This window comes from Pygocentrus nattereri, chromosome 21 (assembly GCF_015220715.1).
Source record: "Pygocentrus nattereri isolate fPygNat1 chromosome 21, fPygNat1.pri, whole genome shotgun sequence".
Lineage (NCBI taxonomy): Eukaryota > Metazoa > Chordata > Actinopteri > Characiformes > Serrasalmidae > Pygocentrus > Pygocentrus nattereri.
In genome coordinates this window covers 14,535,001-14,548,644 of record NC_051231.1, presented here as the reverse complement: position 1 = coordinate 14,548,644, position 13,644 = coordinate 14,535,001, and the positions used below count along the sequence as shown (strand labels likewise).

At 38.7% G+C, this 13,644-nt stretch overlaps 1 protein-coding gene across 7 annotated transcripts in view; it reads right to left on the bottom strand.

Moving 5' to 3' along the window:
* Window positions 1-13,644, bottom strand: part of lrp1aa (low density lipoprotein receptor-related protein 1Aa) — a 258,171-nt gene that overhangs the window by 19,614 nt on the left and 224,913 nt on the right. For all 7 annotated transcript variants that reach the window (XM_037532351.1, XM_037532352.1, XM_037532353.1 and 4 more), the window contains exons 65-75: window positions 13,303-13,422; window positions 12,076-12,198; window positions 11,847-11,972; window positions 11,029-11,145; window positions 6,102-6,208; window positions 5,587-5,719; window positions 4,936-5,058; window positions 3,417-3,539; window positions 2,089-2,220; window positions 1,505-1,642; window positions 19-138 (exon numbers count right to left, since the gene is read on the bottom strand). In XM_037532351.1, coding sequence (XP_037388248.1) covers window positions 19-138; window positions 1,505-1,642; window positions 2,089-2,220; window positions 3,417-3,539; window positions 4,936-5,058; window positions 5,587-5,719; window positions 6,102-6,208; window positions 11,029-11,145; window positions 11,847-11,972; window positions 12,076-12,198; window positions 13,303-13,422 — 1,362 coding nt within the window. The remainder of the gene's footprint in view (window positions 1-18; window positions 139-1,504; window positions 1,643-2,088; window positions 2,221-3,416; window positions 3,540-4,935; window positions 5,059-5,586; window positions 5,720-6,101; window positions 6,209-11,028; window positions 11,146-11,846; window positions 11,973-12,075; window positions 12,199-13,302; window positions 13,423-13,644) is intronic.

Sequence of the window (13,644 nt, the reverse complement as noted above, 5' to 3'; positions counted from 1 at the left end):
TTTCAGTCCGAGACTCACCGCCTGCCTTGCAGCCGTTGTTGACCCGGTTGAAGTTCCTGTGGCAGCTGCATTTGTAGGAGCCCTTGGTGTTGTTGCAGATGTGGGAGCACACGCCAAACTGCTTACACTCGTTCACATCTGGCAGAAAGGAACAAAGCTTTCAGCACAGAGAGTCTTCATGAATATGGGCAAATATGAGTAAGCAGGCGAGTGAGTGAGCAAGTAAGTGAGTAAATGGGTAGGTGAATAACAAAGAGTGAAGGACTAAGCGAGTGAGCAAGTGAATGAGTGAGCATCTGAGTGAGAGAATGACTGAAAGAATGAATAAGTGGGTTAGTGAAATAGAGAGTGAGTGAGTGAGTGGCAGAGTAAGTGACTGAGTGAATGACTGAGTGAAAGAGTAAATAAATGAGAGAGCAAGTTAATGAGCAAGTGAATGAGAGAATGATTGAATGAGTGGGCGACTGAAATAGGAGCAAATAAATGAGGGAAATAAGTGAGTGAATAAGTGCATCACTGAATGAGAAAGTGAGCCAGCAACTGTGTATGTAAATGAGTGAATTACTGAGCGAATGAGTATGTAACTAAGCAAATGACTAAGTGTGGAACATAGAACTGAATGAGTGAGTGACCAACTGACCAATTGAGTGAGTGAAGAACTGAATGCGAGAGTGAGTGAAGAACTGAATGCGAGAGTGAGTGAAGAACTGAATGCGAGAGTGAGTGAAGAACTGAATGCGAGAGTGAGTGAAGAACTGAATGCGTGAGTGAGTGAAGAACTGAATGCGAGAGTGAGTGAAGAACTGAATGCGTGAGTGAGTGAAGAACTGAATGCGAGAGTGAGTGAAGAACTGAATGCGAGAGTGAGTGAAGAACTGAATGCGAGAGTGAGTGAAGAACTGAATGCGTGAGTGAGTGAAGAACTGAATGCGTGAGTGAGTGAAGAACAGAATGCGTGAGTGAGTGAACAACTGAATGCGAGAGTGAGTGAAGAACTGAATGCGAGAGTGAGTGAAGAACTGAATGCGAGAGTGAGTGAAGAACTGAATGCGAGAGTGAGTGAAGAACTAAATGCGAGAGTGAGTGAAGAACTGAATGCGAGAGTGAGTGAAGAACTGAATGCGTGAGTGAGTGAAGAACTGAATGCGTGAGTGAGTGAAGAACTGAATGCGAGAGTGAGTGAAGAACTGAATGCGAGAGTGAGTGAAGAACTGAATGCGAGAGTGAGTGAATAACAGAGTGAATGAGTAAGTGAATGAAGAACTAAGTGAGCGATTGAGTGAACAACTGAGTGAGCGAGTGAGTGAAGAACTGAGTGAGCGAGTGAGTGAAGAACTGAGTGAGCGAGTGAGTGAAGAACTGAGTGAGCGAGAGTGAATAACTGAATGCGTGACTGAGTGAATAACACAGAGAGAGAGTGAATGAGTATGTGAATGAAAAACTGAGTGAGTGAGCGAGCGAGCGAGCGAGCGAAGAACTGAGTGAGTGAGCGAGTGGAGGGTACCAGTGCAGATCTGCTGAGCTGTTCTCTGGAAGCCTGGTTTGCATGAACAGAAGGAATCTGTGCCATTCACGACACAATAAGCTTCATCTCCATCTCCACAAATACTCCTGTTCTGATAACATTCATTCAGGTTTGAGTCTGTACAGAGAGCACACACACGGACACACACGCGCACACACACACACACACACACACACACACACACACACACACGCACACACAGAACGTCCTTTACTGGCATTACAGTACAACAAAGATGCATCTCTTAATTTAATGAGACTACAAAACATTACGGTTAAAATGAAAAACATGCTAAATATATAAAAACCTGACATTTACACTGAGTCCCAAACATTTAAGAGCTAATTAAAAGAAACAAACAATGCTATCTAATTTTTCAAATCAGGTTGTAAATCATTTAAGAATTTGACAGTTTACTGTTGACAACAATCATATGTCAGTAAATGTATGTATGTATGATTTTTTCCTGTTATTGATTTGTAGCTCTGTAAAATGGATATACCAATTTTTTTTCACATTGATGGAGCTCCATTTACCTCCACTTACACATCCTGTTCACCCACCTTTCTTGCCACACTTGATCTCGTCAGAGCCGTAGTCCTCGCAGTCGTTGAAGTAGTTACAGCGCAGGTTGGAGCTGATGCACTTGCCGTTACTGCAGGTGAACTCATCCTTCCCACAGACTGGAGTGGTCTCTGTACAGAGGGAACACACACGTTCATCATCATAAAAATGAATCGATAGTGTTTGTAGTGTGTGATAGTTTGTGATACTTCAATATTCCCACAAAACATTACATTGTGACTAACAGGTACACTGGTGATTTATTAGGAGCAGATACTTTGAATTAATGTGCTGTTTTCTTCAAGCCTCAGGCATTTATCCACATTAAGGCTTTTCTGTTTTTTCATAACCATGTTCTTCCATAACAGTCTCACCATTTCTCAGTAACTTCAATTATACCTCTCTTAGCCCAAACTCAGCTAGCGATATAAACATTCAATAAGCTCTTCGGTATTATGAGATATGAGCCCATAAAATAATAACACACCAAACAGGAGTGCAAATAGGTGTATATATTTACATAATGCATTTTTTGTGTACTGTGTTATACTCATTGTGATGTTTTGAGTCACAACAGCACCCCCTCCCCTCACCTCAATAACAAAAAGGTCTCGTGCAAAGGTTTGGGCACCCCGGGACAAATGACCTTTTATTTATTTAGAAAATAATTTAACTCATTTTCGACAGAGACACTCTTCTGCACATTTTAGTACTCAATTACTGTTTATTTACTGAACTTAGCATGTTTTATATTTCATGTTTTATTTTGTCCCCAGTATGCTAAACTCAATATATGCAAAAATTGCAACAGAAAAAAAAAAAAAGTCATATTTAGGTGTGTTTTTTCCAAGTTGTTATATAATTTTTACATAACGTTTTGCCATGACCTGAATGGGCCACAGGTTATTCAAAATATGCCAAAACTGCAACAGCAAAAATACGTATTAATATTTATTCAGACAAATTCAAAATAAAAATAAATTGTTTGGTAGTTTTTTTAACTGCCTATTTGCTTGAACTAGACACCAGGCATCTTTTCTTTTTGTGTAACTGCTGGCCCATAGAATGATATTTGAGGTCAGAATGTACACTATGCTGCAGTGCATGCTGGGGACTGTAATGCATCTCAGCGTGAAATGGGCTAATAAGAACAGAAAATTTAAATAATTTCACGGGCTGAATAGGACTGTGTCACGGGCCTGACTTGGCCCACGGATCTGGTCTTTAAACATCCTGCAAGCCCCACGTGTCAAACTTATTTTAAAAATGAACAAAACACTTAATTATGCTCCCAAAACAGAAGGACAGCAGAACAGACAGCACTTACGGCAGTTTTCTTCGTCACTTTTGTCTCCACAGTTGTCAACACCGTCACACTGTTTGTACTGTGGCAGGCAAATACGATGATTGGGGCATCTGAACGGCCTGGTTGGAGGACACTGGAACTTCTCTGTGAAAAACAGAGAATATATTACTGTCAGACAATAAAGAAACAATAGGATTAAAAATGACATGAACGTTGGCAGGAGAAACTGCCCAAAACAGGGCTGTCAAACTCCACTGCTAAAAAGGGCCATATTAAAAAATCTCTGTGAATCTGTGGGCCATTTTTCAATCACATTATGCTATAACCTAAGCTGGCCATTGTTTATTCAAAATATGCCAAAATATCAACAGTAAAATATAGACACTTGTACTAAACCTTGAAATATTACATGGACACTTCATATAAAAAAAATAGGTCTGACTTTATTTGATTAGTACATTATAATCCCCTACATCATCTACAGATGTTCAAAATATTAACAAACTATGAATGAAACATAGAAAGTGGATTCTAAACAGTGCTGGCATTAGGACTTGGACATGGGTGAGGACTGGGTTTAGGTTTTGGGTTGAGGTTAAGGTTAGGTTTAGTATTAGTAGATATTTATTAGTAATTTAGTAGATATTTAGTTATTTTTGTATTTTGTATTTTTGATATTTAGTTAATATTATGTAAAGGTAAATTAACTATATACAAAGCAAGTCTATCCAAATAAAGTATAACCAAATATGTCCCAAGGAGGGAGGTCTTTTAAACCTACCTAGGTGTTTGATCTCTACTACAAGTTTGTTCATTCTTCGGGTCATTTTCTGAACTGATGAGCATTAAAAAAGTTTATAGTGTTTATGTTTGCTGAACTGTAGTTGTAATGCAGCTGGTGTGTTGAGTGATGTGACTGGTGTGGTGGATTGCAGGGTAACTGCAGTCCCATTGATTGTTGTTGGGGGAATGGGGTTGGGAGCACACACTGCGTTGCAGTGCATGTTGGGGATTGTAAAAGAATATTTAAACAATTTTGCAGGCTGTACAGGACCATGGCCTGATCTTGCCTGCAGGCCTAATGTTTGACATATGTGGTCTAAAACTTAAAGGACCCAACTGATACAGACAGCCTGTGGCTGATACTGATTCCAATTTTAAGGGGTTAAAAATTCTGCCAGTGCTGGTCAATATACTCTTATACATCAGATTTGAATCCTGGCAATGCCACGACCATCTGCCTGTGCAGAAGGACAATTACACTTCGTAAGTAAAAATGTGTTCTAATAAGTTTTAATAATATGGAAGGGAAATATTCTAATAATATTCTTGCTGCATAATGAGACATAATGGGCAATGTTAAATATCAAGCATAAAGCAAATATGTGTGAGATACATAAGGTATTTCATAGTGAGAACAATTACATTTAAGATGCCTTTATTTACCAAGATATCACTTTTGCATTTAAGGAGGAACAGAAGGAAAGAAAAGGTGTGAAAGGATGGAAGGGGAGAGAGAGAAAGAGAGAGAGATTCGTACTGCACTCCTCCGGGTTCTCATCCGAGTTGTCTCCGCAGTCGTCCTCTCCATCACACCGCCAGGACAGCGGCTTACACAGCGTGTTGTTACACTGGAACTCATCATGAGGGCACTGTCGCCCCACTGAGACACAAACACATTAACGTTAATATTCACATCACACACACACACACAGACACACACTCAGCCATTAAGAAGCGTTAGAGCGATGTACATTAACACTGCAGTCTTAGTCTGAACTGTGTCTGTACTGAAATCGTTTGGACTCCCATCTACAGGAAGACCCTGAGCATCACTGAAAGCTTCAGACACGCTGTTTCAGATTATAATATGTAAAAATATGTATTGCATTTTGTATATATTTTGTTGCTGACCAAAAACATGATTTTTTTTTCTTTTACATCAACACAGCAGTCCTTTAAACTCTAAAAATGTCATAATGAACAGACCAATAGAAAAGCTCCAGTAGGAATATAATAGCTCCAAAATGACTTGAATTAAAATTTCTACATTAAGACACATCAAAAGTTGAGAATATTTTTAAGGTAAAGTTACTGTAAAGTTACTACTTGAGATATCTATCGAGACTGCTGTGTGTGCTTTACAGCTACACAGAGGTCATATTGCAGTTACATAGAGAGAGACACTAACCTCCACTGCCACAGTTCTCCTCATCACTGCCATCCATACAGTCAGGATCAGCGTCACATCTCCAGCGGAATGGAATACAGTGACCATTCTTACACTGAAACTGGTCACTGTCACATTTTACATCACAGCCGTGCTGCAGGACAAGATCATGTCACATTCATTTGTGAGGTGAGATTAATTAGGAGATTAACGCACGAGTAAGGTCACTGAGCAACATATCTGTCTGAGAAGACCGGCGATGTTGCAGTGTGCCTCATTCCTCGTTTTAGTGTTCAAAGAGTGCCCCCTATGGGCCTTTGTTGTGGCCTTTGGGCAAGGACTAGAGGGAGCACGTTTGTTAAGAGCTGCATGACCAACATGGCATGGAAGATGAAATTCAGGCACAAATTGTGTATGTATATATTTTTTAAAGTAACTTTTTATCAAGCTGCATTTGTAATTTGGACTGAGATACTCTAGACAGGGTGTAGAGTGCTGAATGGAACAGAGCTGTTGCACATGTGTGCACGTTTTACCTCATCTGACCCGTCAGCGCAGTCATGGTCACCATCACACTTCCATCGTCCAGCAATACAGCGACCGTTAGTGCAGGCAAACTCACTCTCAGAACACTGCCTGGGAACTAAAAGGGAGGGAGAGGGAGGGAGGGAGGGAGGGAGGGAGAGAGAAAGAGGGAGAGAGAGTGAGTAAAAAGAGTATAAAAGAGGGAAAAAGACAGTGAAAGAGAGGGAATGGCAGAAAATAGCTGTACACACTGTTAAAAAACAATTATTACATGCTAAAATGTTCACTATTAATCACAGGCAAAAATAATTAAGACTACTACAAAAAAAAAAAAATCTATACAACAGCGTTTTCTACAGAGGAGCTGCAGGAGCCCAGAAGGGACAGCAGGATATCACGGCACATCCAAAAGAGGAGGAAGAGGGTTTGGGATTGGGAACGGGATCATGTATGCAAAAATAAATCTGCTAATAAAAAAGGACAAACAAATTATGGTTGGTGGTTCAAGGGGATTTTTGAACATTTCTGCATAATTAAGTGATTAGGATGTAAACAGAGTCATTCAGACTGGTTTGGTGTGAAATGCTCTGTTCTAGAGCAACTTACAGAGTCAGAATTGTTCACAGTGGTGGTGATAGGAACCAGACATCCACCTCTAAAAGCTCCCTCACAGAAAGTTATTACATGAAATGGTTATGAATGCACTGCCTAATGTCTGAGACCCAGTTTTATGATGTTTTAAGAAGATTTTATGGCCTTATTTGGCCAAAATAATCCCCACAGAAAAAGTATTATTTCAGATTTTCCACTATTTTCCCCATCATCATCACTCCATATGAACTCAGAAGATGTGTAGTTTCACTGGTGGTTTTGGATAGTAGATAAAATGTCTTCATTTGTGTTGTAGTCATGGTGACCCCAGGTTCCCATCACCACCACTGTAATGAGATCTGAACCATTTCATGCCAAACCACTCAATCACTGATTACACCGCACACTCTGAACCAAGCAGTAATTCTGAAAAATGGTTGCAATTCTCCAATAAAGTAATATTTAAGCCTTGTTAAACTGTTAAAGCTCCACTGAGCAGGACATGGATGAGTGCAGACATCTCGGAAATGGAAACCTACCTCTGTGCCGCGTCAGTGTGCCGGTGTGAAATGAGGCATAAAAAAAGTAAAATGGAGTGAGACGTGTGAAATGACGACACAAAACCGAAAAGTGCAAAAAACCAAGAAAAGAAGTCTTTCACAGTGTTTTATTTACACAGCAGCAGCTGCACATACAGCTCTGCGCAAAAGATTTAGGCAGCTGAGAAAATGACATCCACAGAGCTGTTTATCTGAGCAGTGAGGGCCTTTTGCTACACTAATATTTCAATAAATACAACATTAATATAAGAAGTAGTGCTTATATCTGAACCTATAACTTCACATTGGCCATGTGGTCAGCTAGCTGTGGTCTGCTTGTGGTACTGAAGTGTTTAAAATCTATTCATCTTTTTATGTATGCTCACTGTTACTAATCTGCTCTTGTATTTTTATTCTTACTGTAAGTTAATTTATATGCTTTAATTATTATTATTATATGTCCTTATTTTCTTTCACATGCTTCTTGTTTCTCCTTTCATGTCCTTTTATATTTTATTACACAGACAAAAGCCAAGCCAAAAGTCATGGGATAGCAGCATGTAAATTGATTATGAAGTGGCGTTACCTCAGGGGACGGCTTGGGAACACCCACACCTGTATAAGTTGTATAATTTAGTATTTCTCAATCAAAAGTGTCACATGTGTACCAAGAATAGAAAGCATACCAGAATACCACCCACAGCAGACAGAGCAGTGGTCATCCACAGGTGCTTAATGATTGTTTCTGACGGTGTCTGGCTAGAACTGGCCATGCAAACAGACCAGCAACTCTGTCAGAAATCACATCCCCATTCAATGCAGAAGGCCCCACATGCATATCCTGCAGGTGAGTGCAGTGCGCTTAATCTTCCATGGGATATGGGGGCAGAAGACCCACCATAGTTCCTCTGTTAACACCACGACACCAGACACAGTGCCTCAACTGGGCTCGTGAGGTTGCTAGAGGACTGGCAACATGTCTGATGAGTCATGGTACCAATTGTTTCGGGCTGGCGGTAGAGTTCATGTGTGCCACAGATCCCATGAAGCCATGAACCCCAGTTGTCGGCAAGGCATTGCCCAGGCTGGTGGTGGTTTAACACTGGTGTGGGGTGTGTTCTCATGGCATGGGTTTGGTCCAGTGGTCCTCCTGAACACATCATCTACCGGTGACTGCTACGTTTCACTGCTTTGTGACAATTTGCAGCTTTTCATGGACTTCAACCATCAAGCCCATGTTGTCCAGAACTGGAGCACTCTGGAGAGCTCTGATGAATGGTGTGTCCTGCATGTTCACCTGACATGAGCCCAAACGAGCATTCATGGGATGTGGTGGAGAGGTCCATTCACACCCGAAATCCTGCACCTATGGGTGGCTATACGGCATGGCTCAAGATCCCTCCAGACAGCTTCTGTCCACTTGAGCAATTGATGGTCTGTCAGGTTGCTAAATGAGGGTCCTACACGATATTAGCTCCTGTCCCATGGCTATTTCGGCATGTCAGTGTATTTCACATCCATTAATATAATTGTATGCGTGTTTACTTGTGTTTATTTTAACATATAGTACTTTCCTTTGTTTCTTGCTAAGCACTTCAAGCTTTGGAGAAGGTGCTATATAAATAAAATTTGTTGTTATAAGTGTGTCAGTGTGTTTAATCAGTGTTGTTCCTGACCCTCCTTGATTATATCCAGTATTATTAGCAGTCACATGCTATCAAGTACCTGCTTTTTCTAATCAATACTTCATTAGGTGCTGCTGATGGAAGTTAATAAAACAATTCAATGTCAAAAGGAGAAACATGGAACCCAACTGTGTTCTTTACACTAGAAGATTCTTGTTATTTTTACTGTATTGATATTTATTCTTATTTATTCTAATGATATTTGGTGTGGTGCCAAGACAAATGGTTTTAACCAATATGCATATCTGCCTGTGATTTTTGCACAGTGCTGTACACAGCAATGAGAGAACATGAGCAGCTTATTTATTGTGAAGAAAGGTTTGATTTAGCCTTGTTGAAGCTGGATTAGTTTTATCTGGAGAGGAGCTGCAATCTGAGTGAATACAGATGAGGTCTGATCTAAAACCAGTATGAACTTGCAATGTCCATATGTTTTTACAGTCTAATCTGCACAGTAATAATGCTGTTATGATTATATTCTATAACTGTCCGAATTCTGAGCTCCCTCAGTAATAGCAGTCCTGCTCAAACTGACAGTCATTTTTTTGCAGAAAAGAAGACCTGAAGACCAGCCCAGCAACTAAGTCAAGTTTTGATATAATAATACTACTACAATATGTTTAATGCAAAAACATCACATTGATCCTCATGACGAGACAACAGAAATGCACAACCTATTTGCTGAAGGACTAATTATAAGAAGGAAAATTTAATCTCTCTTATTTTTGGAACTATATAGAACAATAGACCACATTCTTATAAAAAGACAGTCCTGCAAATGCTCTTTAGTATGACCAGTGGTTCTATATAGAACCACGAACACTCAAAAAAAAAAAACACTTGCATACTTAAATGGTCCTTTGCATGGTGTTACGATGTCAAGCTTCAATACAATACAATAGAATAACCCATTTTGGCGCTGTATAGAACCATATACACTCTAAAAGATTGTTCTTTATTAAAGAAAATGGTTCTATACAGAACCATGAACACTCAAAGAATCGTTTGCATAATTAAGTGGTTCTTTGTATCATTAAAGCATTCTTCAGATTGATGGAAAATGTGCATGAATGTGCTGTAGACGGTTTTATATACATTGAAACTTACAAACTTGACATTGCAACTACAGAAGATCCCTTTTAGGTGCTATACAGAACTATTTTCAAAAAGGCTCTATATGGAAGCATCTACAGCACGTTCTCTATCAGTGTGAAGTACCATTTCAAAGAATTTCCAAAGAACCATTTAATTATGCAAAAGAATGTTCAAAGTTTTATATAGAACCACTTTATTTACTAAAGAACCCTTGAAGAGCCACTTTATGTCTGTAGAACCATATATTACACATTCTTCATCAATCTGAAGGATGATTTAATCATGCAAGTGTTTATTGTTCTATATAGATCCATCTTTTTTAAGAGTGTTGTCTATTTGCCCTTTACCATGTTGTTATTGATTGTGTGGCGTCTTTCACATTATGCTGATGTAAATGTCTGCACTGTTTGGGGTAATTTACACAGAACTTTTATCCAATATTATTCATGCAATCAAACCACACACAAAATACATTACCAGACCTCCTCTGGCAAAACTAATCCAGCTCAAATAAAGCTACAGATGATAATTAGCACACTGTAAGCCAAACAGAAAGATTATCAAATAGACACAACAGACATTCAATGATATTTAAACACTTTAAAGGAAAGTTCCAGCAATTTCAACCTGATCACCCTGCTGCACCGGTATACCAAATTCAATCAGTAAGTTCTGAATGAGCAAGCTTTGTTTTCTTTTCTAAGTACAAAGAAACAAGAAAATTACTGAACATGGTAATGAACCACATGCTACAGATACAGCAGATAGAGATGAAGTTAGAAAAAAAAACTGGAGTGTGTCAACAAATGTCAACATGTGAAATAAACACACTAATTCTCCAGTTAAAGGACTTTGAAGAGACACAAGCCGAGGGTCTAACAGTAGAGAAAGCTAAAAATGTGTTCTTTATAACAGATGTTTTGATGCTGGATGTTTTGTTGAGCCCTGCCATGTTAATCTGAAGGACTAACAGTAAACAGTTTAGCTCCATCACACATACAGGTTACTTCTCCTCTGAAGGCACCTACCACAGTCATCCTCATCAGAGTTGTCCCCACAGTCGTTGTCATAGTCGCACTGCCAGCGTCCAGGAACACAGCGGTTGTTCTTACAGCGGAACTGATAGGGCTCACATGTCCGCTCATCTGCACACAAACACATTAGTTGACAATCTTTATACTTTGTGTTTATACTTCACATATTTTTGTGTTTATACTTTACACTGTAATGTATTAGTAAATCTAGAAGTTCTATAGTTCTGAGACTGAAGAATCAATGTGTGGACCCACATAAATACCCTCCGCATTGAAATAAATATTGATATATTTTTGCATTAAAATGATCTGTTAAACTTTGTTAACATTCTGATCCTCACTTTCAGAACTACAGAACTTACACAATAGTTTTTCAGCATTTACAGCTAAATTTATAGTAGATACTGCATGATTCATGGTAGATGCAGAATAATTCAAAGCAAGTGCTGAATAATTCATAGCAGTTGCTGAATCTTTCAAAGTAGATACTGAAGAATTCATAGACATTACTGCATCGTTCACAGTACATACTGAATAATTCATAGTAGTCACTGAAAAATTCATACTAGATACTGAATTATTTAGAGTAATACTAAATAATTTGTAGTAGGTACTGGATATTTTCAGAAATGTACTGCTCAAATGAAATGTGGAAATTCGATAAATAATTAAAGACATTTATTTAAAGAAACGTAGGTTCTGCTGTCATGTTCACAGTATTTCCTGTATTTCTAATTGAATGGATTTGTTCGGTATTTGTTTATTTGTTTGAAATTTTCAGTATAGATGTATTATTTAGCCTTCAGACTCACCACACTCCTCTTTAGGCTCATCAGATGAGTCTCCACAGTCGTCCTCCCCGTCACACTTCCAGCGGGCAGGGATACAGCGTCCGGAGTCCTTACAGCGGAACTCATCCACACCGCATGTCATCTGAGCTGCAGATGAAGAGAGACATGGAGACTGTGTTAACAGCAGCCTGCTCTGGTGTTTAGCTCTGTTTACTGCAGAGAGCTGAAATATGGAGGAAAATCAACTTACTGCAATTTGCGGGTTCGTCTGATCCGTCCACACAGTCGTTATCCCGGTCACACATCCACACTCGCGGGATACAGCGCTTGGTGATGGTGCACTGGAACTGGTTTGGAGCACAAGTCACCTCCGCTACACACAGACAGAGGAAAAACCGGGTTTTAGTATGACAGCTTCAGTTAGAGGTGGGTGACATGGCAAAACTGTATTTTCACAATATGTGATACGTCACCATATATTTTCAGACATCTGATCAGTTGGAACTCAGGAAAAAGAACCAGTATATATATATATATATATATATATATATATATATATATATATATATATATATATATATATATATATATACACACATACACATATATTCATTCAAATAGCCTTAGTTCTGAAATTTCATTGGATGTGCCAGGTTTGAAGCTGTTATAACACAACAGTACATAAATGTCACTTTGGATGTGCAGTTCTAAGTAAAAGTTTGGGCACCTCTGATCAAATTGCAGGGCAAAAGCATATTTATGTAATAAAAAAAGCTTCCGCTACTTTTAGCGAATTTCTATTTATTTATTAAGTTTGAAACAAATAAAACAAAAAGTATAAAAATAACAGGCCGATTTTATTTTTTAAATTATGCTAAATTCAGTAAATAAATGCACAGATAGTGATAAATGTGCAGAAACGTGTCTCTGTTGATGACGTGTTAACTTATTTTCACCTAGAACATTTTGGGATTTGACTAGGGTGTTCAAACTTTTGCACACGACTGTATATGGATGATTAACAGGGCTTGATTAAACTGTGCTGTGTTTAAGGACGAACTGGCCTGATCTGCACTGAGACTCATTCAGTATGAGTGGGCAGGGCTAAACAGCAGTAGGCAAAATTATGTAAATACATTGGTTTTCATGACATCACGAAGACATACTTATGGACTGCATGGATTGAATGGTGCATTTTGAAACTTTAATACTGTTCAATCTTTTATGTAAAAAAGCAAGTTTTAAGTCAACTTTGACGAGGAAGTAAAATGCCAGTTTGCTCCCTTCATGAGCAAACCATGCTATTTATATGATAGAGTTTTATGATTTATAACTATAAATATGCTCATATTTAGAAATGTGCTGGTGTGCTTCATGTGTTCAGTTAGCTCACATATCCGTAATTATTAGCATATTAGTATTTTTAATAGCTATCCCTTAATTAAGAGAAGCAGTGGAGAAAGTTCTAAAGACTCACGGCAGTCTTTCTCGTCCTCTCCCTCTCCACAGTTGTCCTGGCCGTTGCAGCGGAAGATGCCAGGAATGCAGCGGCTGGGGTTGGTGCACTTAAACTGACTAGGCAGACATACATGGATATCTGGAGAGGAATTGCACATTAATAACTACACAATCGATTTATCAATTTACAGAATTAACAATAACAATATACTTGTATCCATCAATCAATGAACCAATCTACGTGTCTATTTATCTATCTAAATAATAATCAATCTAATTACAAAATTAACAGAAACTATGCACTTTTATCCATCCATCCATTTTAACTAATAATTAAACAAATCCATTTACAGAATTAACA